Source organism: Herpailurus yagouaroundi, unplaced genomic scaffold, assembly GCF_014898765.1.
Source record: "Herpailurus yagouaroundi ecotype Mexico unplaced genomic scaffold, PumYag 206, whole genome shotgun sequence".
NCBI lineage: Eukaryota > Metazoa > Chordata > Mammalia > Carnivora > Felidae > Herpailurus > Herpailurus yagouaroundi.
The window spans coordinates 1313250-1337450 of NW_024412437.1; the positions used below are offsets into that span (position 1 = coordinate 1313250).

General features: G+C 44.9%; 1 protein-coding gene and 1 long non-coding RNA gene across 4 annotated transcripts; one reads left to right on the top strand and one right to left on the bottom strand.

The window, feature by feature from the left end:
* Window positions 1–5344: 5344 nt before the first annotated feature.
* Window positions 5345–10470, bottom strand: LOC121015267 (uncharacterized). Its single transcript, XR_005783726.1, has 2 exons — window positions 10215–10470; window positions 5345–5866 (listed from the first exon to the last, which is right to left on the bottom strand). It is a non-coding gene; the product is annotated as an uncharacterized LOC121015267 (long non-coding RNA).
* A 382-nt stretch (window positions 10471–10852) lies between these two features.
* On the top strand, window positions 10853–22389 carry LOC121015268 (intercellular adhesion molecule 1). 3 transcript variants are annotated; one of them, XM_040452089.1, is made up of 8 exons: window positions 10853–11002; window positions 15849–15924; window positions 17256–17522; window positions 18386–18706; window positions 18964–19242; window positions 19772–20041; window positions 20713–20955; window positions 21155–22389. In XM_040452089.1, exons 2-8 carry the CDS (start codon window positions 15870–15872, stop codon window positions 21361–21363), a joined length of 1644 nt encoding a protein of 547 aa, XP_040308023.1. In that variant the 5' UTR covers window positions 10853–11002; window positions 15849–15869; the 3' UTR covers window positions 21364–22389. The 3 variants fall into 3 exon arrangements, with proteins under 3 accessions (XP_040308023.1, XP_040308022.1, XP_040308025.1); XM_040452088.1 differs by having other exon boundaries at window positions 10853–10990; XM_040452091.1 differs by lacking the exon at window positions 19772–20041 and having other exon boundaries at window positions 10854–10990.
* Window positions 22390–24201: the final 1812 nt, after the last annotated feature.

Sequence of the window (24201 nt, forward strand, 5' to 3'; positions counted from 1 at the left end):
CCCAGAGGCGGCAACTAACTCCCTGCCCCGCCCAAACAAGCCCAGCGCTAGGCCCCACCTATACCCAGCGGCCCAATGCCAGGATGCCTCCTCAAATCCCGCCCATCGCGAGACCCGCCCCTGACGGGCACCGCCCCTAACCGTCAGCCCCAAAGCCACGCCCACACCCCTTGGACCAGCCCTTGGCCGGAGAGGCGGGGGTGAAAAGCTGCGCAGGAAGCGCTGTGCAAGGCGCGGGGTCAGAGGTCGAAGGTCACTTAGGGCTTCAACAGAGAATGGGTAGTTGCTGAGAGCTCCCAGGTGTAGCCGACTCCCCGAGATACACTCTCTGAAAATAGTTTTCTCGAGTCGCCTTCCTACATTTTCAGCATTAAAGACAACACAGAGCAGTTCTCTGGGGCAGAAGAGCCTCCAACTTTTGACTTTGTTTAAAAGCCCATCCTGGTGGCTCAGAGCTGCCAAGGGATATCAGCTGCCCCAGACCCGATCCAGCTGTGTGAAGGGTTGACTTGGCCAAGATCCGAGTTCTTTTTGCATATTTTTAACGTGCTCTGCCTCACTTTAAGGAAGCCTAGTACTTTACTCCACAGGAAATGTTTCTAGTGGGTGGAAATTTGCATTATGAGAAACCTCCCTGTAGTTAAATAAGGTTTTTTTCTCCAGGATTTATAGTACTTAATTGAAAAAAACGCAATACCTTTTCAGAAGCCACTGTCCTGTATCATAAAGTATTCAAAATAAAGTGCTTCAGCTGTGTCAGAGAGCCTACCTTCTGGTCGTCTGGGATTTTCTCCCCATGATCTAGACCAGTGCTTCTTAAACTTCAATGAGCAAAAGAAACATCTGGGGCTCTTGTTCAAAATGCAGATTATGATTCAGTAGGTTTGGGGTCTGAGACAGGGCTTAAGCTTCAGCATTTCTAACAAGCTCCAAAAGCAATGCTGTTGCTACTCAGACAACAGTTTTGAGCAGCCAAGATATTCACTATATAAATTCTCTGCTTTGTTTTCACCCCTAACAAAGTCTTGCACCATAGTACCCAGATCCTCTTCATAGTACAGTTCTCCACCCTTTTTAGAAATCAGTTCTGCTCACCTGTACTTGCTGGTATCTTTCCTCCAGTGATGAACCCTACTTTGCTGTTGCTTTCCTGCCTCTGGGTCTTCTCAGAGATCATGCTCCTCCTTCCGCCTTTGGGTTCACTGCCAGTCTCAGAACAGGCCACTGAAATTGTTACAGTCATTGAATCAGGTCCCCTCTCCACCCCTGTAAAGTGCGTAAAGAATTCATGATAATGTAATTAGTACCCATTTCAAGACTTTCAAGCTTGTTCCAAGGAGTCTGAGGGAGCAGTAGGGGCAAATCCCCTGGGGAGCTATTCTAAACTATCCCTTCTAGCCACCCCCACTAAACAACACACGTACACAATCCAATGGCTTCCAGTATTATATTTTAAGAATAAGGTTCCCAGGGGTGACTGGGTGGCTCAGTCAGTTAAGCAACAGACTTCAGCTTAGGCATTATCTCTTGGCTCAAGAGTTCGAGCCCTGCATCAGGCTCTGCATTAAGGGTGTGGAGCCTGCTTAGAATTCTCCCTCCCTCCCTCCCTCCCTCTCTCTCTCTCTCTCTCTCTCTCTCTCCCCCCTCCCCCCCGCCCTCTCTCTGCCCCTTTCCCATGCACACTTGCATGCTCTCTCTCTCAAAATAAACTTAAAAAAATAAGCCTCCCAGTATTATACACCTGAAACTAATAGAACACTGTATGTTAATTATACTGGAATTTAAATTTACAGAAAAATAATAGAATAAGCCTGCCAAGTAATTCTGATACAACCTGCCTTGTAGAGAAACTTTACACTAGAAAACAGACAAGCTAATAAGTGCATTTAAAAAAGAGATAAGGGGCAGCTGCCTGGCTTAGTCAGTAGAGCATATGACTCTCGATCTTGGGTCATGAGTTCGAGCCCTGTACTGGGTGTAAAGATAACTTAAAAAATAAAATCGGAGAGTAGAGCACAATCGGTGGCTCAGTGGGTTGAGCATCCAACTCTTGATTTTGGCTTGGGTCATGATCCAGGGTCATGGGATCCTTATTGAGCGTGGAGCCTGCTTGGGATAGTCTCTCTCTCTCTCTCTCTCTCTCTCTCTCTCTCTCTCTCTCTCTCTCTCAAAAAAAAAAATCTTTTAATGGGGGAACCTGAGTGGCTCAGTCAGTTAAGCATCCAACTTCAGCTCAGGTCATGATCCCATGGTTTGTGGGGTGGAACCCTGTGTTGGGCTCTGCACTGACAGCACAGAGCCTGCTTGGGATTCTCTCTCTTCCCCCCGCTCTCTCTGCCCCTCCCTCCCTCTGTCTCTCTTTGTCTCTCTCTCTCTCTCAAATAAATAAAAATAACTAAAAATAAAATCTTAATAAAATTTTTTTAATTTAAAAAAGATAAAACCGTTAAATGTAATTCAGGTCCTCGTGTTCCCCTCGATCAAAACCCTCCCCAGCTTCCCATTGCTCTTAGGTTGAATGTCATACTCCCTCCTCATGACATGTAAGATTCTGCAAGGCCTGGCTCCTGCTTACCTCCTTGGGCTCATCTTAAACCGTTGCCTTTGGTTCTCTAGGAGTGAGTCCAGAGGTTCTCCTGGCGATTTCTCAAACTGCTAAGCCCCTTCCAACCTCAGAGCCTCTCTACTTCCAGCCCCTTGTTATCTTTTCCATACTCTCCCCTTACTTTATTTCTCACCAAGCAATTATCACAATATGTAATTGCTTGCCTAGGTGTGAACTGGCTTGCTGTCTGATCTGGCTCCTTCGCTAAAATACAAATTCTTTGAAGGTGGGAATTCTTTCTCTTCTTTCTTTGTTATTGAGATTCACAGGATGTAAAATTAACCATGTGAAAGCAAACAATTCATTGGCGTTTAGTACATTCACAGTGTTGTACAACCACCACCTCTATCTAGTGCTAAACATTTTCATCCAAAAGAAAATTCCATACCCATTAAGCAGTTGTTTATTCTCTTCTCCTATCCCCTGGTACACACCAATCTGCATTGTCTCTATGGATTTACCTGTTCTGATTATTTCATATAAATGGAATTATATAACATGTGACTTTTGTGTCTGGCTTTTTTAATTTGGCATAATGTCTTCAAGGTTCACGCATGTTGTAGTATGTGCCAGCACTTCATTTCTTTTTATGGCCGAATAATATTTTGTTGTATGTATATGCCATCATTTGCTTACCCATTTATCTATTGATAGACATTTGGGTTGTTTCCATCTCTCAGTTATCGTAAGTAATGCCGCTGTGAATGTGCATGTACACGTATTTAAGTACCTGTTTTCAATAATTTGGGGTATATATTGTGTTACTTTTAACCGCTGTCATAACCTAATCAATACATGTGTTTAAACAAGTGAATGATCTTTTATTTATTTATTTATTTATTTATTTTTCCCAACGTTTATTTATTTTTGGGACAGAGAGAGACAGAGCATGAACGGGGGAGGGGCAGAGAGAGAGGGAGACACAGAATCGGAAACAGGCTCCAGGCTCCGAGCCATCAGTCCAGAGCCTGACGCGGGGCTTGAACTCACGGACCGCGAGATCGTGACCTGGCTGAAGTCGGACGCTTAACCGACTGCGCCACCCAGGCGCCCCGTGAATGATCTTTTAGTGAGAGAGAATGATAAACAATACCAACAATGAGTTAATTGCTATGATAAAACATCCTCAAGGTGTTAGGGGGAAAATAGGATATCTAAGTTATGGTAAGGATAAAGAAGATTTCCTATTCATTAAGCAGAGAATAGCTGACACTTACTAAGTACCACACGTATTACTTCTTTTATTTAAAAAAATTTTTTTTTAACGTTCATTTATTTTTGAGACAGAGAGAGACAGAGCATGAACAGGGGAGGGGCAGAGAGAGAGGGAGACACAGAATCCGAAACAGGCTCCAGGCTCTGAGCTGTCAGCACAGAGCCCGATGCGGGGCTCGAACTCACAGACCGTGAGATCATGACCTGAGCCGAAGTCGGACGCTTAACCGACCGAGCCACCCAGGCGCCCCCGTGTTACTTCTTTTAACCTTCACTATGCATATGAGGTACTCATTTTACCTCTATTTTAGAAATCAAGGCAGAGAGATTCAGTTACTTCCCCTACTCTCACTGTGATGGTTTTAGGATTCAAACCTGGTTCTGAGCTGGCTCTGGAATCCAAAATCCAGGCACTTAACGCTATATATGACTTCTTGTTTGTAGCTGTTATTTCTCTGTTATTACCTCTGGTCTGTAATTACATGCAAAGAAAGTTTTCAAACTGAAAAGCCAGTGCTATGGGGACTCCCAAGAAAAGAGGCTAATTGGTAGGACCTGATTAATTAGAAGCATTTTGATTTGAAGGAGATACTACTGATGGTCACCCAATAGGCAAACGGGATTTGATGCATCACTAGGGGCAATTCAAGACCTTATGAAAGCACTAAGTTAATGCTCAAGAATCAAAAGAGATGGGGGGAGGGGAGACCATTCCCACACCACCCTCATAGGACCTAATGGTGTAGCCAGTTACAGGACTTGCGGTCCTGGAGGCAGCATTCCCATGCCTTTATTCCCTTGACTTGGAATGCCTTTTTTCTCTTCCTCTCTTCTTCCCTTGATACTTACTCTGCTCACTGACCACTTTTCAGAATTTCATTCTGAAACATTCTATGGTTTCAGAAGAGGTACTTTCCTATAACCTCTGACCCTATTGCATCTACAGGCACTCAAAGACTTAATGGAACTAAAGTATTTAATTTATTAAAGTATTTTAAAAGTATTTAATAAACCCAAACCAGAGGGACAATTCCCAGTGGGTCTATGCTTCCTGACCCAGCTGTTTGGTGGACAAAATAGCTGCCAAAGAGTTCATAGGAGAAAGGCCCTTGGAGCGAGATGGCCCAGTACTTGTGCTACAGCAGGCCAGCAAAAGATCACTCCTTGGTTTGATGGCCCACAGGAGGTTATAATTTCAGAAGAAGAAGTATGGGTAGACAGGTCATGGTGGGAAACACTTAGCACAATGGCAGCACTACTGGGGATGTACCAGGAGCCTGGCCGAGGTGGGATCCCAAGCAGCTGACACATCCATTTTCCGTTTGTGGTGGTGAGGCAGGCCTGGGGCATCGCAGTCAGAGCAGCAGAAGTGCTGGATGGCAAAGCAGCTGATGCTGTGTTCACCATCTGAGAAACACTCAGTGAGCACTTCTATGTGCCAGTCACTGACATCTTCTAGTAAAGAAGGTAAATGCATAAACAGATCATTTCTCCACATGACAATTGTGAACATAAAGGTATTCATAAGGTACCACAGGGAAACCTTTAATGAAGGAAACGGATTAGTGAAGACTTCTTGGAGGATGTTATGTAAAAAAGGCTATGAATGAGTTAGGCAAAGATAATGGAATAAGGCTAAAAGGCATGAAACAGCCCAGGGTGAAGAGAATCCGATTTTGCCGGATCATCAAGTGTACAAAAGTTCCTCCTCTATGTACACAATGAAGTCACAGATACATATTTTCATAGTTCACACAGTCTAGCAGGTAAAACTCAAGAATAGTGTCTTCCAGTAGTGGGAGTATATACCAGGATTCAAGAAGTGAGTTTCAGGTCTACAGCCCAGGTGACACTCTGGAAATCTCTGGAGCTAAGGCCTGGGGCATGATTCTACCATTTGTTCTCTCCCCATTCAAGGTAGATGTTTATGGTGCATTGAGAGACCTGGGTGGCACTGTAGTCTGAGTCCTCTTCCTGGTCACTTCCCAGACCCCCTCAGAAGCGACCTCCTGGCTCTTGAGTTTGGACCCAGAACTACTGGTATGACTGAAAAACAGACCAGTAAGACAGAGGGAAGATAAGGCAAAGGTCTCCCCTGGGATCTCTGACTTCTCCCTCCCCTCTGGTCCTCTGCAGTTCGATCCTTAGCTCTTTTCTCTATACATGACTTACCCAGACATACTCATCTATGCCCATCCCTTCAATTACTGCCTACTTTCTGCTGAGCCTAAATATCTAACTCCAATCACCACCCCTCTCCTGAGATTCAGATCTGTATTTCCAATTCACTGCTAGACGCTCCATAGGTCATGTAAACCCATCTGTCCAAAATCAAGGTCTCATTGTCCTCCCTCCCAGTCTCCTTTCCTGTATCTATCCTGATACAGAGCATGAGGACATGGCAAAGGGCCTTGATGAGACATTCAAACTGGTCTTGTAGGCAGATGAAAGCCAAAGATGGGGTGACCCAACCAGATGCCCAGGACACCTGTAATCAAAAGCAAAGAGGTGAGGGGTGCCTGGGTGGCTCAGTCCGTTAAGCGTCTGACTTCAGCTCAGGTCATGATCTCACAGCTTGTAGGTTCGACCCCCATGTCAGGCTCTGTGCTGACAGCTCAGAGCCTGGAGCCTGCTTTGGATTCTATGTCTCTCTCTCTCTTTCTACCCTTCCCCCACTTACACTCTCTCTCTCTCTCAAAAAATAGAATAAAAAACATTAAAAAATTAAAAAATAAAATAAAAGCAAAGAGGTGAATAGAGAAAGTCTTAAGGACCTTCACTGTGCTCTCTTGAAGTCATCTTTCACTCCTCCCTTTCTTGCTCCCCTTCAGTCATCAAGTTCTGTTGATTTTCCCTCCTAAATCTTTTTTGGATCTATCCTACCCACCTAGGTCAGGTCCTCAGCATCTCTTCCATAACCCACCTAACTAGTTTGTCTGCTAAAAGGCCATCCTACCCTATCCCTCCTGGCAATTTTATCCCAAGGCAGCAAATATGATCACATCTCTCCATTTTCCCATATTTGTGTGCCCTCCATTACATTCAGCAGTAGGCTTTAAACCCACTGGGGTCCTTCGGGTTTCCTAGAGCTGTTGTGGCAACCTGAGAGTGAGAGGGAGGGCAGCACTGGGAGATCCTCTCTTGTGTCACCCCCACCTCTCCTCCCTGCTTCAACAAGGAGTTCAGCTTTTACTGTTTTATATATTGAGTGACCTTGCAAGATTCTTTGGCAGAAAGGTTTCCACAGCTCTAAAATGTTTAAAAGGCAAGGGTTTGGGGCACGTGGGTGGCTCAGTTGGTTGAGCGTCCGACTTCGGCTCAGGTCATGATCTCACGGTCTGTGGGTTCGAGCCCCGCGTTGGGCTTTGTGCTGAGGCTCAGAGCCTGAAGCCTGCTTCGGATTCTGTGTCTCCCTCTCTCTCTGACCCTCCCCTGTTCATGCTCTGTCTCTCTCTGTCTCAAAAATAAATATTAAAAAAATTTTTTTTTAAAGGCAAGGGCTTGCAGAAGAGTCTGTATCTAAACTTTTCAGCATGGGATAATTGGCTCTTACTCTGTCCTCCTCTTACCTCTATAGCTTTATTTTCCACCAACATCCCAACTGAACTTAACCTTCCCTGAATACACCAAGCTCTTTCACGCTGATTCTTGTGCCTATGATGTCACTAGAATGTAAGCTCCTCCAAGGCTGGGGCTTTGTTTCCTGCTGTGTCCCCACTACCTAGAACAATACCTGGAACAAAGTTAAGTACTCAATTCACATTGATTAAATGAATAAGTGTTCCTCACCAGTTCTCTGCTATGCAAGTGTCTGTTTATTCTTCAAAGCCAACTCAAATGTCACCGTCTCTGGAATTTCCATGACTTTCTATCCCCACCTTCTAACTGCCATCATCAATTTGTTGTTTTCTGTTTTCCTTAACACTCAGCCAAAATTTCTGTAAGAGTACTTACTCATCGTATTGTGCTGTGGCTTTTGTTTAGGGTTCTGCCTCCACCACACACCCCTCCAGTGTGAACTCTAAGAGGACAAGGACAGTGCAGAAACAATGCCTGCTCAGGAAATAGCTCTGATAAAAGTTACCTCCGCTTCCCCACCCCAGAACTCTGTTCCAAGTCAGTCCTGATCAGGAGTTACCCCATCAGGGCAGAAGGTTAAAACCAGCTTAGATCTTAACAGTTAACTTTGGTTCCCAAATCTTTCTCAAGCTTTATGCTCTTGCTTTCTTAGACTTTACTGATTAGTGACCTTCCGCCTCGATTCTTGGATTTTTCTTTGTTTACTGTTAGCTCAGATCTTATCCTCACCTTGACTCTGATGGGCTGGTCAAGGTGATTCACTTAGTACTAACTACTTATTTTAACCCTTAATTTATCTGCTCTTCTAATTCTGGTTAAGACTGTACTGATCTTAGGGTGCCTGGGTGGCTCAGTCGGTTGAGCATTCGACTTCGGTTCAGGTCACGATCTCGCAGTTGACGAGTTTGAGCCCCCGTGTTGAGCTCTGTGCTGACGGCTCAGAGCCTGGAGCCTGCTTCGAATTCTGTGTCTCCCTCTCTCTCTGCCCCTCCCCCGCTCATGCTCTGTCTCTGTCTCAAAAATAAATAAACATAAAAAAAAAAAAAAAAAAAAGACTGTACTGATCCCACCTAACCGTTTAGCTTCTATAAACAAGGTGCCTCTGAGTTGGGCATTGACAGCTCCAGGAGTAAAAAACAGGTAAGGGAGAAAAAGAGTCTTGAGGGATCAGGGAAGTAGCAGATCTGGGGAGCCCAGAAACCAAGTAAAGCAGTTAAAAGGGAGGTACCACTTCAGAAGACGATGTCCCTCTAGCTGCAGTTTCTCTTGCTTTTGTCAGGTTCAAACTCACTACTACTATAACCCACTCCCACAGTCATAACTTTGACCCAGGCCAAAGCAATTATCCATTTGAAGGAACGACTTCTCAACTTCCCTAGGAAAGCACCATCCACATAAAGAAATGGGTCACCCCGGGGCGCCTGGGTGGCGCAGTCGGTTAAGCGTCTGACTTCAGCCAGGTCACGATCTCGCGGTCCATGAGTTCGAGCCCCATGTCAGGCTCTGGGCTGATGGCTCAGAGCCTGGAGCCTGTTTCCGATTCTGTGTCTCCCTCTCTCTCTGACCCTCCCCCGTTCATGCTCTGTCTCTCTCTGTCCCAAAAATAAATAAATGTTGAAAAAAAAAAAGAAATGGGTCACCTGGAGCAAGCCCATTTGCCAAGATTCAATTCACTGGCCAATTTATAAAATTACCGTAAATTTTTAAAAACCATTTTTATATGATACAGCTATTTTTATTAGATGGGATTATATTAGCAGCCTTTAAAATATTAAAATTTAAGATTTCCACTGAAGAAATCAAAGTTAAGGTTGATACACCATTCAGGAATTGGGAAAAGGACATTAAAAATACTAGCATATGACAAAATAGAAAACGACGTTCAAAGGCACCTCCTAAAAACAAGGAGCTGAAAAAAATCCCACTAAGCATAAGCACAGAGATTTTGGTTTCTAGCAAGCGGTGATTATGATGTTGATTTGGTATCACTATGTAGAAATATTTAACATAAGTGAGCAAAACCATTCAAAGCCATAAAAGAGAAATGCGGGTAGCCTGAAGGGGTTACTCTGATAGGTCTTATAAACTAGCCTCAAATAAAGCCTGGCAGTTTTAGTGGGGAGTCGTCAGGAAAGGCCTTTCTGTGATCACAAAAGGAAGACAGACTATCATTTATCAAACACCAATGTAGTGTCAAAAATAATGGCAGGCACTTTCAAATACATAAACTAAATGTCATTCCTTTTAACAGAAGAACTAGAAGTTATGTAACTTTCCCATAGTGTCAAAGTTAGTTAAGACATCGTAGAGGAATTCATAGATTCCTCTTTGGAATTTCCTAGATTCCTCTTTGGGGTTTGTCTGGCCCCAAAGCTTCTATTCCAGGTGACATTCTCCCCCAAAATGTCAGTATGGAAGACGACAAAGCATTGGTACAACTAGGGTACAAGAAAGGCAGCTGCCCTTCTTGGACAAGAAGTCACTCACTCATAATCTAAAAGAAATAAACCCTCTTCCACAAAAGAGGTAATAGTAGCGCCTCCTCAAAGGAGTTACAGTAAATGAGATAGGGAATGCACGTAATTGGTCCCCTGAAAACTCCCAAATCCTCAAATTTCACTGCACCAAGGAGCTCAGCCCATGGCTCACGGTCAGCCAAGGACTGTGGGAGACAAGGACACAACAGGATGCCCATGAGAATGGCCCGACCTGGGCGCCGGAAAAGCGTTCTGAGAAACAACCCTCCGAAGATGTTTGCCACGAAAGCGGTGGGAAGGGGTCCGGGGTGGAGAGACACAACGGAGGATTTACTCACCCCCATTTTTATGGCTATTGATAGCTGCTGGGCGGGGGAGCAAGAGCGCAGGCACCTTTGGTACGAAGTGAGGAAGGGAATGCTCGTTTACTCAAGCGTGTTACTTGTATGTGGAGAAACGGGGGTGTACAAAAAAAGTCTTTTTGATACTGGCAAAAAGTCCCGTGGAACCAATTTGCCAGGCCACCCAGGAAGAGCCGAGACCGACGCCAGCTAGATTTTTGAGCAACTGAGAAACCGACACCCAACGCCAACCTGCGCGGCCCAACACGGGAACGCAGCTGCGCGCGCAGCCAGCTTCCGCGCGCGACTTCGCACATGCTCAGGCCGCGTCACACAACGAATAGGCACAGGGGTGGACAACCCTTTGTTTTTCTAACAGAGCCACTATTTCCTACAACAACCCTTACTCTTTTGTGTTCACTTTGTTTTGCGTAGTACCTATTATCTTGAATCAAACATGAGCTCTCTACCAAGCGAGACACAGGCTTCTCTACCTTCATTTTCCCTTGCAACCCCCTCCTGTGAGTTCAGCTTCCTGGTCCGCCCCATTGGCCTCGGCCAACCCTTGCTAAGCTTCTGGCTAAACGTCACGAGTTTCTGGGCAGATCAGGAAATCCTCCGGCCAGAAGCTCGCGCGCGCGCCCCCGCCTGGCGCTGCCTACCAAACGGTCTGAGCGCGTGGCAAGTTTCTGAGAACAGCGCGGGCGAGGCAGCGGAGCCGACTAGCTATCCCAGGAGTGACAGGAGCGGCGAGCGGCGAGGAGCGGCCCTCCGTGAGGATTTAGGTCTTGCTTTGTGTGCTTAGGTTCATGCCGGTGTCTCCTCCCGGCTTTTTCCGTCAGGTCTTCAGAGGCCTGACCTCGTGTGACGGGCTTCGCCTTGTCACGCAGCAGTGGGCCGGAAACCCAGAGGGGCACTCGCTGGAGTGGTTTTTCCACATACCTTTCACGTTTTAAATACCATCCGCCTCTGAAGCCCTTCCCGGCCTGTCGGGCCGAGAGCGTGAGAGCCACACTGTGTGCAGGCCAGACGGGAGCCTCCTTCCGAGCGGGAACGGGCATTGCGCTCCGCGTCCGAGCGCCGGGCTCGGTCCTGCCCTCGAGTCTTTGTAGCTGTTGTGTCGGGTCGAGGTGTGGATGCCCTGCCCTCCCGGGGCTGACAGTCCGGACGGGGAGGTAGACCCGCCGGCCTGACAAGCGAGGTGTCAGGGAGGTGCGCGTCCCAAAAGCAGTAGCGTGGGGCTGGCGGGCAGCGGCCTGGGCACTATGGGGGTAGGACACGGGGGTGCTCGTGCTGAGCCCTGATAACGAACGTACGCTCACCTGGGGGGAGTGTTCTGCGAGGAGGAAGCGAATTCCAGGGAATTCGAGGGAGAAGACCATGCAGAGGGTGGGATGTGACTCCCGGATGTATGAGAAACTGCAGGACACCCTGGGAGCGCCCCAGATTCGGACCGGAAGGCCAGGTGCGCTCCACAGCCAAAGCCATCCCAAGGGCATGACGGCGTGTGCCGTCCTCCCCTCACCTGCCTACGCCCTCCCTGCAACCCTTCAGGGGCTGGATTAGAGGTCTAGGATTTCAGACACTTTAAACCTTTCATTTGGCATATAATACTACAGAGCAAGTAAGCCAAAGGAGTTAAAAAATATTTAAAAATTCATTTCCTCTTAGGGATGCTGCTTGCTTTCTAAGAAAATGAACGAGTAAGGGGCACCTGGGTGGCTCAGTCGGTTGAGCGTCAGACTTCAACTCAGGTCATGATCTCATAGTTTGTGAGTTCGAGCCCCGCGTCAGGCTCTGTGCTGACAGCTCAGACCTTGGAGCCTCCTTCACATTCTGTGTCTCCCCGTCTCTCGGCCCCTCCCCTGCTCATGCTCTGTCTCTCTCTGTCTCTCAATCATAATTAAACGTTAAAAAAATTAAAAGAAAATGAATGAATAAAAAATGTCACGTTTCAGTACCTGATCGTAAGATGCTACGTGAAAACAAGGATGAACTTTTTTTTTTAACGTTTATTTTTGAGAGAGAGACAGAGCACAAGCAGGAGAGGTTCAGAGACAGGGAGACACAGAATTCAAGGCAGGCTCCAGGCTCTGAGCTGTCAGCACAGAGCCTGACATGGGGCTCAAACTCATCAGCTGTGAGATCATGACCTGAGCAGAAGTCCCACACTTAATCGACTGAGCAACCCAGGCTCCCCCAAGGATGAACTCTTACAGCTGTGAGGATAGTTGGGCGGGGAGAGGGCACTTGGAACAACATAGAACAAACAAAGTATTGTCAGTATCCCAGAATGAAAACAACAAGAATCAGCACGACCCTGCCCCCCCCTCCATTTTCTTATATCTATGTGGCATGTACTAGTGGCAACCACAAGGGAAAACCACCTAGGTTGGCTTATAGAGATCAAAGATGGGAGATCTTTTTTAGCCAAGGCTCTAGGAGAATATAATCTATAAGATTAATTCACAGCAAGATTAGGTTTGCAGAGAAAGGTACCATCAGCAAGCTAAGGAGAGATGAATGAAACAGGAGCTCTTGGATTAACCACTATGCAGGATTGTTTGTGGCACAGTGGCCCCATCGAAGCACAGATAATCGAGAGTCACTGAATATAAAGAAGCAGTGAAGTAGTAAGAATTGCCCAGCAGTAAAGATGCCTGGGTTTGAATGCTGGCTGCACCTCTTAATTAGTTGTGTGATTTGGGGTAAGTTACTTTACCTCTTCCAGTCTCCATCTCATCTGTAAAAGTGGCAATTATCATAAGATTGCTATGAGATAACTAAAGTAAACCAGTCAGCGTAGTGCCTGGAACATAGTACTGTATATGGTTACTAAATGTTAGAAGCTATTAGACAAGATGTGGTTGAGAAAAGAGTCAATGAAGTGAGATACAGATCCGTAGTAAGTGCCTAGCTTGGAATGGGTGTTAGGAAGAGAGCACTTTATCTCAACGAATTCAACAGTAAATTGGGATTCTACAGTGTCCAACGTGACTGATATTTTTAAAAAATTATATAGCTAAATGAATGTTATGCATGCCCTTCAAACAGTGGGGATGCCATTTTCCTTTATCCTCCCCTTGATGCTTTTAAAAGTAGATATGAATAATTGATATATTCTAAATATTATGCGATGTGAAAAAATATGTAGAACACTGCTATTTTATTAATCTGTAACATACGCTTTTAAGTAAAACAAGTATGTTTACTATGCAAACATAACCTCTAACCCCCATTTTCAACCAGACAGAGATCCCCCTGAATATCCTCTATATAAAAATTCTGCAGTCACTAATGCCTTCAGGCCCTCTTGGATCTCCCTTAGATTACCGCAGTCACCTTCTACCAGATCTCGTGGCCATCAGTCTTTTCTTCCATCTTTCTTTTTCCACACACTGCCAGTGTTGTCATTTTGAAAAATAAAGCTGATTATCTCACCCCCCCCTGCTTTAAAAGCTCTGTAAATTCCTGCTTACTGACCCAATTGTATACCTACTTCTTTATCCCACAATCCTTTTTCCTGTATGCTACCCATACTGAACTTCTTGAATTTTCTCAAATAAGTCTGACCTGACCTCCTCTCCGTATCACCTCATCCCTTAATAAACTTCCAGTCATAATAGAAAATGCAGTTCAAAGGAGACCTGAGAAACCTCAGCTCCTTCAGAGAGAAGTAAAGATTCCCTCCTCAAGGCTCCTGGATCAATTTGTCATTATCAGTAGCAGTGGCACAATCACCATCATTCACTAACATATTGAAGTCTTATGTGCCAGGAGTTGGGATAAACACTTGGCTTGAATTTAGTCATTTAATTCTCAGTTTACTGTCACCCCCCCCCCCCCATTTTTATAGTAACACTTGGAATAATATTGTTATTTTTATTTACATTTGTCTTTCCCACTAACTTCCAGGGATTCCTATTGTCATGGGATAAATCCTGGTAACTTCTATACCTTTCTAAGAGCCTGGAATATTGTAGGTGCTCAATAATTGTTTGCTGAAATAATGTATGAATATAAGCAATTCCACTCAGGACTTTTGTACTTTTTCAAACAGCTGTTATTACTTAAAACTCTTATTTTGAAATTCCTTCAAAGTCTGGGGTACTTAGGAATGTCTTCAGTTGATAGGAGATCTTCCTTGGAAAGAGATGTTAAGGCACTCAGAGCTAAATCTGGTGAATAAGGTGTCTGAGTCATATCATTTATTCCTCAAAGAATAACAAAATAGTTTAATAGACTGATTTTTCTTGTGTAGCTTACAAGCCAGCTCTAAATCATTTCAAAAAAAAGTTTTGAATAATGGTGTCATTACTGGAATAAATTTATAGCCTCCCAAAGTATTCGAAGAGTAACATTCACTTGGAAATATAAATTTTGATATGCCTGTTATCTTATGCATGTATAAAAAAGACCAAAAAAACCCCACACCTTATATGCTCTTTCAGACCAGAATATAAGTAAAGGTACACCTGTGTAAAACCCAACGTATGAAAATTCAAATACTACAGAATTAGAGGGTAGTCATCCAATTCGTGGGGTATCCATAACATGCCAGGTGCTGTGCTAGGAGGTGGAGATGCAAGATAAATATAGTCTCTTGTGCTCAGGGAATTTCTAGCATAGTAATGAATTCATCATTAAAAATAATTCACTGAAGTGAATTGCATTTTAACATGTAGCTTCAGAAATTACATTTGGTGTAAAGGGAGGTGCAGACAATCTGTTGTAAGTGAGGGGTTGTGAAGAGGGACAGGATTAGTTAAGAAACCTTTCTTAGAATAAATTAGCTTCAGTGGGGGGCTTTAAAAGAAAAAAAACTTGGTACAGATCGGTGGAGAAAAGAGAGGTGGACAATTAGGACTTAACTCAGCCAAGGAAATAATCCAAAGGTTGCTTGGTGAACATGGAGGCAGAGCAGAAAGAGATGGATTATCTTGAGGGATATCTCCTAGAGGTCATGAACGGAGCCCTGATGAAACATTTCTCCCTTACATCAGAGAACAGGACTCTTGTGACCATGTTATCTAGATTCATGGTCATTTCCCACTGGACAGTGCTAGATAAACATTGATTCCATCTCTCCAAACTTCGTTTTTCATGTTTCCATGCTAATAGCCTTCTACTGACTCAAGTAGATGGAGACAAATATGTAAACAGATAACTGCAACACAAACATATACAGGAATCTCACTTAATCTAATATCCCCTACTATTTTCCTATGTCCTTTAATTTTTTTTGTATATTTTTAAGAAGTTTTTATTTATTTTGAGACAGAGACAGCACGAGTGGGGAGGGGCAGAGAGAGGGAGAGATAATCCCAAGCAGGCTCTGCATCACCAGCACAGAGCCCAACATGGGACTCGAACCCACAAACCGCGAGATCCTGACCTGAGCCGAAACCAGAAGTTGGAAGCTCAACTGAGCCACCCACGCCACGTGCCCCTTGCTACGTCCTTTTAGTACATCCACACCATACCACTGTTACTCTTGCTATAATTTCTCCAGACCATTCAAGGTGTCAGGAAAGGGTTTGATCTTTAGCAATACCAAAGAAATAGTTCTCTATATCCTTTTTATTTTCTTTGGTCACTTTTCTCCAGCACTGTTTTCTCTTTTCTCTCCAGCTTTTGGCCCTTTTCACAAGGATGGAAATGCTACTGTTTTGTGTCTGGGCCCTGCTGGCTTTGAACCCTGGCCCAGGTAAGGCTATTTGGGATAGTTTCTTTAGTCAGTATGTGCCAAAGTGCAGGTGGCTGGTCAGTAAGAGTATAAGAAGTACTGAATGGGGCAAAAATATACTATTCATTTGTCTGGACCCTTGGGAGAGATTCGTATTTTTGGATCATTAGGACACAGAATCTGTAGGTGTCTCTAGCTTATAATTGGGGAACCCAAATTGAGGAATAGGATAACAAACCACCAGAGAAAACTCTCCCCTAAGAAATATGCCTTCTCTCTTTGGCCCCCTGCCAGCCCAGGACTGTCCTAGTTTTCTGTTCTTAAGAATATTTTTACTTCTTTGTTGCCACCTTTTGTGTCATGAAGTTGCAATAGCGTCTTGATAGGAGAGGACCCATAGCTTAATTGTGAGGAGCGAGTGCTCTAGACGGCAAGAAAGGAACTGGAGCCTTAGTGGGTAACACTGCTACATGAGTTGTGTATTCCTAGAAGGGCCCAGTGTTTGGTAGACGAAACAGATGGTGGACATGGCGTAGGTAAAGGGGACCTGTGGGGAAGCTTCCAGGAGACTGTGCCTCTCACCTACATAAGGCATCTGAAAGTTTTACCTGATGTCTCTCTCATTGCACCTGAGATTTCCCTAACAGACTAAACTCTTAAGCATCCAAAAACATGTTGCCTTAGTACCAAAGCAAAAAAGGAATGGTCTTATTTTGAGAAGAGGTGAAAAATTCTGGGAAATGAATGACCCTAGGAGTCACCTTTAGGCTAGTGGGTTTCGTAATTCAGCGTGCATAAGGATCATCAGGAGTGCTTGTTCTGTTCACTGCGTATTTCCACATCCCACCTTCACAAGTTCTTAATCATTCAGTCTGAGGTGGAGCTAGAGTCTGTAGTTTTACAAGCATTCCAGGTGATTCTGGTGAAGGCAATTCTTAGACCATAATTTCAGAGAAACACTGATTTGAGGTGTAAGCACAGAGCTCTTTTCTCTAGGGCCTACTAAGCCCTTGAGGGCCCTCAGCAGCCAGTCCTGGGAGCTTCTAAGACATCTGGAAGCTTAGGAAGAGAATGGTTTCCTTGGCATGATTTTTAACAACTCTGTAGTTTCCAAGGTGACACTAATGGAGAAACCAAGATTACTAGAAAGATAATGAATGCAGGGAATGGTGGAATCAGGGTTCTACCTGTTCATTAAGGGTCTTTTTCTTGTCTGGTTCTTTGTAACTTTTTCTTCAGGGTAGGTTTCCTATTTCTAACCTACAAATTGATAGACTAGGCCTTCTTGATAGACTAGGGTCTTGTGGTCCTCACCAAAGTCTTTGGCATATGTATGTGGTTGATCATTTCAGGAGCAACTGAAGAGATATTTGAGGTTTCCATTTGGCCAGATCAGGCCCTGGTAAAGCTTGGACAGTCCCTAATGATCAACTGCAGCACTACCTGTCCAGACCCAGGACCCGGTGGAATTGAGACTTACTTAAAGAAAACCCAGGTGGACAAAGGACCTCAGTGGAAGGAGTTTCTTCTGGAGGATGTCACAGAGAATTCTGTTCTGCAGTGCTTCTTCTCTTGTGCAGGGATCCAAAAGGACACAAGCCTTGACATCACTGTGTATCGTGAGTAGGGCTGAGGAGGAAGGGAAGACTGGGGGAACATGACTATGTCTTATTTAGGGAAAAATTAGAGATTTCTTTTGGGGGAGACAATTTGGGCCCTTAGTAGAGATTTCTGTTATACTGCAGGAATTCTAGAGCCAATTACTTCTATTTCCCTTTGGTGAAGGATTTTAAATTAGGAGCAGACCACAGAGGGCATCCAGACATCGTGCTTGAGAATATGTTCAGGTATAGGAGGCATATACTAATAATGCCAGCTTATAAATGATCAAAAAAGTATACAACTTGTGCTAAATTATTGGCACAAGTTCTTAGAATAAATAGGGACTGGAAAAAGGAGGGTCTCTGTCTCCATGGAAAAGGAGGCTCTTGAGCTTCACTCCTGCAGAATGGTAAGGATTTGAAGTGAAGGGCATGGGTAAGGAAGATCTTTCAGGTGGGCAAATAGCATTGGCAAGGATATGGCCACAAGAGTAAGTGTGATCTCTTTGGGGTAAAAGCTTGGTAGACTAGGGTGTAGTTTTTGTGTGATGCTAAGGAGCTCCTCAGAAGCTGCTCATGCCTCTGAAGCACCTCTGGTAAGAGATAAAAGTTCTCCAGAATGGCAGCAACAGTCAACGCAAGGGACCTGCCCCTCAACAGTCACATTTCTTGGCTATGACTTTAGCCACCTTTGATGGGCAGAAGAAGAGCCAGAAGACTGACTTGTCTTATGTAGGGCAGGGTTGGCAGAAAGCTGACACAGTTGATCGGATGGTTTAAGAGTAACGGTCACCTTGTATCACCAGCTTTCTGTCCTATACCATTTCTTTCTGGAGAGGTGAGTAGCCTTTTCTCATCAAGCCCACCTTTTTCTCTTAAAGAGCCACCCGAGCAGGTGATCCTAGAGCTGCAGCCTGCATGGGTAGCCATGGATGAAGCCTTCACAGTGAAGTGCCATGTGCCCAGTGTAGCACCCCTGGAGAACCTCACCCTTACCCTTCTCCAGGGTAACCAGGAACTACACAGAAAGGACTTTATGAACTTGGCTGTGGCCTCCCAAAGGGCTGAGATCACCATCAATGTCAAAGCCCAAAGGGAAGACGATAGGTGCAATTTCTCCTGCCGTGCAGAACTGGACTTGAGTTCACATGGTGGAGGGCTCCTTCACAGTAGCTCAGCCATCAAGGTACTCCGGATCTTTGGTGAGTCAGAGCCCAGGTATGGAAGGATCCTGAGGCTCAGTTTCTTTATCTTACCTTGGCCTTTTGGGACTAAGTTCCCACAGAGTTTAGGATTAGGGTGTGAGAGTAATTGAGCCCCATCTTTACCTGGGCTGTAATCTTACCCTGGGGGACAGAGAGCTTTAAGCCACACTCCCTTCCTAAATTGTGGGGTCCTATATAGCACATGATTTATCATGGCTTTTCTCCTTTCTTTCCTTTTCTTCATTTTTTGGCAGAATTCTCTGAGAGTCCCCAAATCTGGGTCTCCTCACTTTTGGAGACTGGGATGGCAGAGGCTGTGAGCTGCGAGTTGGCTAGGGTGTTCCCCGCCAGAGAGGTAATGTTCCACATGTTCCTGGGAGACCAAGAGCTGAGCCTGTTTGTCTCCTGGAAGGGAGACACAGCATGGGCCAATGCCACAGTTCGGGCCATGGAGACTGGTGATCAGGAGCTGTCTTGCCTTGTATCTCTGGGTCCAATGGAACAGAAAACAAGAGAGCCAGTGCATGTCTATAGTAAGTGAGCTGCCTCTTCCCTTCCTCACGAGGGTTCTCTGCCACTGAAACTTCCACAGTAAATCCTTGGTGGTTCCACTGCAAATATCCCTATTAACCTTTCCTCGGTACACTCTCATGTGATCTTTCTCTGATGAGTGCAGGCAGGTTGGAGACATGCATTGAGACAGTAGTTGTGTTCAGCCTTCACCGTTTCTTCTGGCCATCTTACTTATAGAGTGATTATAGGTCCTTCAGCTTGTTTCTGGGAACAACTTTTTGAGGTGGGGAGGAAATTTATAAGATGAAAACCCATCTTGCTGTCCTTGCCATAGAGGCAATAGCCAAATGTATGGACACTGCATTTGTCATAAGAAGAGCTCTCAAATTCCCAAATCTCACTGCTCTTGCCATTCAGCACAGAAGCAGTAGGGTATCCAAAGTTTTCCCTGTCTTATCTGCCTAGATACCATACCATCAGAAGCAAGAGTATAGAACTGGCTGAGAATTTTGAGAAATATGTTTGATTCTCTCTTTCCTTTTCTTATAGGCTTCCCTCCACCAATCCTGGAGATAGAAGAATTATACCCATTGGCAGGGACAGACATTAATGTGACCTGTTTGGGGCATGTGTTAACATCACCCAGCCCTACTCTTCGGCTTAAGGGAGCCCCGGATCTCCCTGCCCCTGGGGAACCTGCCTGGCTTTTACTTACCACCAGGGAGGAAGATAACGGCCGAAATTTCTCCTGTGAGGCCTCTTTGGAGGTTCAGGGTCAGCGGTTGAGCAAAACCACTGCGGTCCAGCTCCATGTCTTATGTGAGTAGAGGCCTGATCTTTCTTGTCAAAACAAGGATTATTATTAGTCTCTCATCTCCAGAGTTCTTGGCCAGCAACTTCATTATTAGAGTTGCTACACTTTTCTCATTAAAATAAAACATCAAAGGGTGAAATAAAATTAAAGCTCCCCAAGCTTACATTATCCCCAGGAAAGTAAGCTGAGAGAAACATGAGGGGGACCTGGGAACGGAAAAGAGAATGCAGGGTGATTAGCTGGTATTAGTTGAGGGTTGATGGCTGAGAACACAGGAAGTGATAGTTGGAGTTTATGCTGAGGAGGGAAATTTTCATATAAAAATCTGTGTTTTTGAAAAGTAGAAAATCCCTCATCTCTGGGTTCGCCCCTACCCATCTCCTCACTCACTGAGAAGCAAAGATGGGAAGCAGGGAAGCCAGCATTGATAGGACAGGCCAGATCATTGAGTCTGAATCCATTAAGATGCCTTTGCTGCATCTCTGACTCCTTGCCCCTAGAAAATGGAAGACAGAAGAGTGCCCCAAAGCAGGCAACAGTGCTCCTTCCCTTGGGAAGTAAAGCTGTCAGGTGGGAGGGACACAGCTTTTGGATTAGGGGAGAGGAAGCTAAGCATCTCAGTGAGGAAGGAACGTGGCACACTGAGCTCAGCTCCTTGGGGGACTCTCTTTTCCAGACAAGCCCCGGTTAGAGGAATCTGACTGCCCTGGCAACCAGACGTGGGTGAAAGGGACAGAGCAGCTGCTTGCCTGCGTCCCAAAGGGAAACCCAACTCCAACCTTGGTGTGTACCTGGAATGGAGTGATATTCAACTTTGAAGTGCCACGGAAAGCAACCCAGAACCACACAGGAACCTACTGCTGCACAGCCTCTAACCAACTGGGCTCTGTCAGCAAAGACATTGCTGTCATCGTTCGAGGTGACTGTGGCTTTCCTGCTGCCAGGCCTAGGATGGAAATGCCCAAGGGGTTTGGGATTCTTACCCAAATAGGGAAAGAAGAAAAATTTCAGTGGGTAGGGAAGGGTGAGACTGAGAGGTGGGCATGGTAAGCTGGAGAGGGGGGGGATTCTCTTGCCCTCTTGACCTTCCCAATTCTCTGTCTTCTGTGCTTGGGCAGGACTGGATGAAGGAATCAGCTCCACCATCTTTGTCATCATTATTGTCGCTCTTGGAGTGGGTGTAATCACCATAGCACTGTATTTGAACTACCGGCCTTGCAAAATAGAGAGGCAGAAATTGCCCTATAGGCAGAAAGAGAAGAACAAAGAGGAGGAAAGCCAGTTTGCTGTTCAGCAAGCAGAAAAATGCAATGCACATAATTGTTAAATGGAAACAGCTATTTGTTTGAAAGCAACCTCTACTCCTGGGGTTTCCTAAGGGAGGAAAGTGGGGGAGGAAAAAGGAAGAGACATTACCCTTTGTGTTCTACAGTCCCATAAAACAGTGTTTCAGACCCCCATGTCCCTTGTATCTCATCCATCCACAAGCTCAGCTCCTCTGAGTTCATTCTAGTCACCAGAATTTCAGTCTCAGTGTCCAGCTAATGAGAGGGCCTCTTGCTTCTTACTGTGTGCTTAATCAGTCCACTCACTCCCAAAAGAAAGCCCTTTGCTTTCAACATCAGACTGAAGAGATAGAAATATCTCAGAAATGCAACTCATTTCTCATGGTTTCTTCATGACTAAATGGGAACCAGTTTTTTAGTCCACAGAGGACTTCAAAGGGAGTACCAAACAAAGAGATAGGAATCAGAACCTATTCCTACCTACACATTCCCCTGATCCCCTAACCTGAGGTTCTGGAGTGCCGGCTCCCAGAGCTGAGTTTGATGACACCATTAAGGGTCAGTAGCTGGCTTCAACTCACTAGAGGAGTGTAAAAGTCATAAACTCCACATTGGGTCAGACAAGCAGCTTACCTAGCCCCAGAAGTGGAAGTTAGAGTTCTTCCATTAAATTGCCCTCATAGGTTAAGGGCTCCAAACATCTCTGAATTCATTTTCATAATCCATTATAAAGTGATCTGTGAGTTCACATTTGACATATTAATTTTTTTTCTCCATATAGGCTCTAAGGCTAGAGTTCCAATGGTTATTCTCCCTTCCCATAAAGAAGTACATATTTTTGTATGTCTGAAAACTATTTCCTTTAAGCTTCGGGACAACTCCTGCTGTGACAATGTTCACCATATGATTTCATGATTCAGCTTCCTTCTCTGTTCTTTGGAAAAAATATATTCACCCCACAGAAGACATGAAAAATCATAAAACCAGATCTTTTCTCCTAAATCAGTCATGTATGGGTCACTGAAATGTTGGATATGGTAAAAAAATAAAAGTGATTTTACAATATCTGAAAGTATTTCTTTTCTGTGTCATTTTTGAAAACTTTTATTAAGCCACATGGTTGCATTTTGAGTACAGTTTCTAAGAAAAGAATGTCAAGTCGGTAGCACAAACAACTAGCCCAGGGCAGGTGGTGTGTTGGCTCAGGGCAGCAGCCTATTTGACCTGCCCTTGAAACTAAAGTTCAGACCTCAAGATAGAGGTCTACAGCCTTCCAAATAGAAGACACTAGCTAGAAAGAATACAGCATCAGGCATCAAAGTAAAAAGATTCCTTCTTTCCAGACCTCTGAGTCTGGGTTATGGGTTAGGTATAAAAATAACACTTTGATTTCAATACATACAAGGCAGTGGAGATATAAGGGTGGACAAAACTGTGTCCCTGCCTTCTACAAGCTTACAGTCACTGAGGGAAGCCAGAGCAAGTCAACAGGAAGTCACAATTGCACCTTAACACTGGGAAAACAGGTCTTTATAAGAATGCCTAACTCAGGATCAAGGAAAAAAGCTTCTTGGGAGGAAACTGGAAATAATTTGTTTGATTTTGCAAAAGAGCATCCCATCCCCCACCCCCTCCAAATGACCTCAGCCTCCATTTTTCCACTCAATACAGCAGCCATCACTCTCTCATCATGTAATATAACTTGCTCACTTTTCTGAATTGAACACTTAAGGAAATAAGGAAGTGAGTTTAAAAGAAAAGAGTATAGAGCAGCCTGATGCAGCAATCTCCAGCCATTTCAGTGTCTTGAGATCAGCTGCATCAGGTCTGTGGTTCTCTCACTGAGCAAACCCCACTTCAAGGCCCCCATGCCCTGAGGCACAGTGGAGGTTCCTGCCTTTGCTTCTTACTGCCACATGGTGTCACTGTTGACAGTCCCACACAGTCCATGAAACCTGGTGCTTCTGCAGATCCAGGTTCCCAGGTCCTCTACCATGGATCTTTCTAGGAGGATGATTGGCTTCCTCAGGACTTGGTGCAGGTAGGGGTGATTCTCTGCATGAACTTGCAGGGTTACAGAGCTCACTATTGTGGACTAGCCATCCAGGATGGGTCTTCAGATTTCGGTAGGCCCTTTCCTGGGAAGATTTGAAACCTCTGTTCTCTCCCTTTCCTTCCCCAAGGATGCTGGGGTCAAGGAGTCAATTCTCCTAGTCAATTCTTCTAAGGGTAGCTGCCTTGTCTTCAGGGGACCCCCACCCCCTAAAAGGTTGGTTCTTTTCCTGAACAGTAGAGCAATCGGCTCACACTTAACTGCGGCTACCCTGATTATCTTCAGGGGAAGAGAACTACTTTTAATACTCCAAATATTTATCCTCTTAGGAAAGTCAAGATGACTTTCTGGTGTCTTTCTTTATCGACCCAAGAGAAAACAAGTTAAATTTTCAGTCAGGCTTCTTACTATAGGGAAAATAATACTATTTACCTATTATAGGATTATAGTTGGAAAGAAATGACATAGTACTTGTAAAAAACACTGGCATGGTATTGCACACATGTTCACAATATCAGCTTTTATTACACTAGCTGCTGGTGGTAATCATACCCATAATCATAATAAACTCAAAGGAAGAGTCAAAAAACCAGGTCACCCACGGAGGGCCGTCAAAAGCCACATACACCACTGACACTTCCTTTGTCTTTTCCATTGTGTTCTCTCTTCCTCTTCTATTCCTTTCCCTCTTCTTGTCTCTACTTTCCTCCTTTTTTGTTCCCTCAGATGTGGGACTACTAGTAGAATGACCAATTGTATCAGTTTGCACTGAGCTGAGGTGTTCTGAGACACTAAAATTAGGAAAGTCTCATGCTGATAGGGGTGA